This window comes from Nicotiana attenuata, chromosome 6, assembly GCF_001879085.1.
Source record: "Nicotiana attenuata strain UT chromosome 6, NIATTr2, whole genome shotgun sequence".
Taxonomy (NCBI): domain Eukaryota; kingdom Viridiplantae; phylum Streptophyta; class Magnoliopsida; order Solanales; family Solanaceae; genus Nicotiana; species Nicotiana attenuata.
The window spans coordinates 5,530,105-5,532,228 of NC_031994.1; the positions used below are offsets into that span (position 1 = coordinate 5,530,105).

Consider the following 2,124-nt stretch of genomic DNA (forward strand, 5'->3'; position numbering starts at 1 on the left):
GGGTATATGTGTAATTTTATATTTTTCTTTTTTTATTTATGTTAATAACACGCGTCACAACCTTATTGGTGCGTGACATTACCCATATTTAGGTAAAGTGGTCAAGAAAAAAGTTGTGTGTCTTAGACACACTTTCAAAAGGTTGAGTGTGTAACATTATTTTTGCCCACAAAAAGTGCGTAACGGGGATTTGGTCCATAGTTCGGATGCCAACTTATGTATTTTGCCATATTATTACCATTGGAAACGCTAACATACAACACATATGGAATATATATCACACCAAATAGTTTTATTTATTCATAAGCATTTAGGATGGCCATAATACTTCATCATACTGATGGGAATGGGAACAAATATCTATTTCCCGACATGGTGAGGCTCAAGATCTTTGAGGAGGGAAATAGCAAGTTCCAAAAGATCAAGGGGCTCTGGTGTGTTTTCATCCAACTTCTCATACTCAAGGGTCCAAGTCATCCAGTTTCCCTCAGCAGTCAAAGTAGCTGTAATGGACTTGTATAATTCATTCATATAACCTTCAACAAAATTGAAGGTGATTGATTTTTTCGCATCATCTATGTGTAGGACCTGCTTCGCATGCCTCTCTTTTCCTCCTGTTTTCAAAACGAACATAGTGAGGAAAAACAAAACATTTAAGCTCATGTCATGCATGATACACTTTAAATAAACATGGGAAATGCAGAACAAATTTTTTAAAAATATCTCAGATCTTGGACATATCTTATTTGCTCCTTTTTGCTTTTACGCCTTATTTGCACGGAAAATTGCAGTACATTACGGATGTGTTTGGTATGACAGAAAATTTAATCTTTTTATGTTTAGTTGGTTTAAATAATTTGAAAAATATTTTCCGCATAATCACATTTTTTTCAATTGGAGGAAAATGACTTCCCTACCAAAACGAGAGAAAATATTTTCAAAACTCTTTCTCAACCTTCCCCGCCCTATTTCCCACCTCAACCCTTACCTCTACCCCCACCCCTACCCCCCAACCTCACCCCTCCCCCTTAACAACCCCTCCTCTCGCCACCCCTTTGCCACTGCTACTCCGGCTCTTAGACCCGACCTTCCACCCTTCCCCTATCTCGTCTTATATAGTGTTTGCTTAAATTATTAATTTTTAAAAATATACTCTCCTACCTAATCAAAAACTGAACAAAATAATAGGAAAATCACTTATTTTTCGAAGAAAATATTTTCCAAGTAAATATTTTTCCTGTACAAAACACACCATACAATATCAAAAAATAAAAAGAAGCGAGAAAGTTGAGAAATCGGTCACTTGTACCAAAGCAAATTCAAATTCGAAAGGAAATAGAGGCTTACCAAGAACGTACTTCCAGCTGACAATAGAACCAGTATTAACCAACTGACCCTCATGTAACGTGAAATTTTTTATCTTATCAGGAGACATGGTGGAGGTTTGGTGTGGATTTGATTTGAAGTGTTCATGAAGCAAATCTCCAGCACACTTCATCTCTATTTGAGAGATCAACTTGCCTTTGAGACCCATTTGTTAGCAGTGTGAGATTTTCTTACACGAGTTTGCTGATTTAATTTAGCGAGACCATATAGCCTTTATATAGAGTGTCTCTTGTGAATAATAAATCTACTTGCATGGTTGTACACTGTTAATCTTGGTATGTCATTGTTGGACGCGTGAATAAAGTTTTAGACCGAAAATTCTTGAGAAATCAAACTTACATATGAATACATAGCTCACTATGTAAAGGCGGATTCAGAATTAAAAAAATGCAGGAGCACCAACAGTTGAGCAAATAGTGGAGCAGGAATTCAACCCAGGCAACACACTAATAGTCAAGTTATGTCCCCTCCCAACCAGAGTCGAATTTACTGTCGAACCTGTTGGGCTAAAACGGCCCAATGACACTCTTAACATGGTGTGATATTGTCCGCTTTGGGCCAAGCCCGCACGGTTTTCCCCAAAAGGCCTCACACCATTAAGATATCCCTACACCTTATATGTAGACTCTCAATCTTTTCAGCTACCAATGTGGGACTTTGTTCGCACACCCAACAATCTCCCCCTCGAATTAAGTTCCACGCGGCCCACTACCACGATCCACGGGTCAATTTTCGAGA

At 38.1% G+C, this 2,124-nt stretch overlaps 1 protein-coding gene across 1 annotated transcript; it reads right to left on the bottom strand.

Annotated features, from left to right (window-relative positions):
- Nucleotides 206-1,594, bottom strand: LOC109226536 (kirola-like). The gene is made up of 2 exons (XM_019391315.1): nucleotides 1,348-1,594; nucleotides 206-614 (listed from the first exon to the last, which is right to left on the bottom strand). Exons 1-2 carry the CDS (start codon nucleotides 1,532-1,534, stop codon nucleotides 361-363), a joined length of 441 nt encoding a protein of 146 aa, XP_019246860.1. The 5' UTR covers nucleotides 1,535-1,594; the 3' UTR covers nucleotides 206-360.

Coding starts and splice junctions, on each gene's coding strand:
- LOC109226536 (XM_019391315.1), bottom strand. CDS start 1,534: ATGGGTCTCAAAGGCAAGTTGATCTCTCAAATAGAGATGAAGTGTGCT. Junction 615..1,347: donor CAGCTGGAAGTACGTTCTTG/GTAAGCCTCTAT, acceptor TTTTGAAAACAG/GAGGAAAAGAGAGGCATGCG.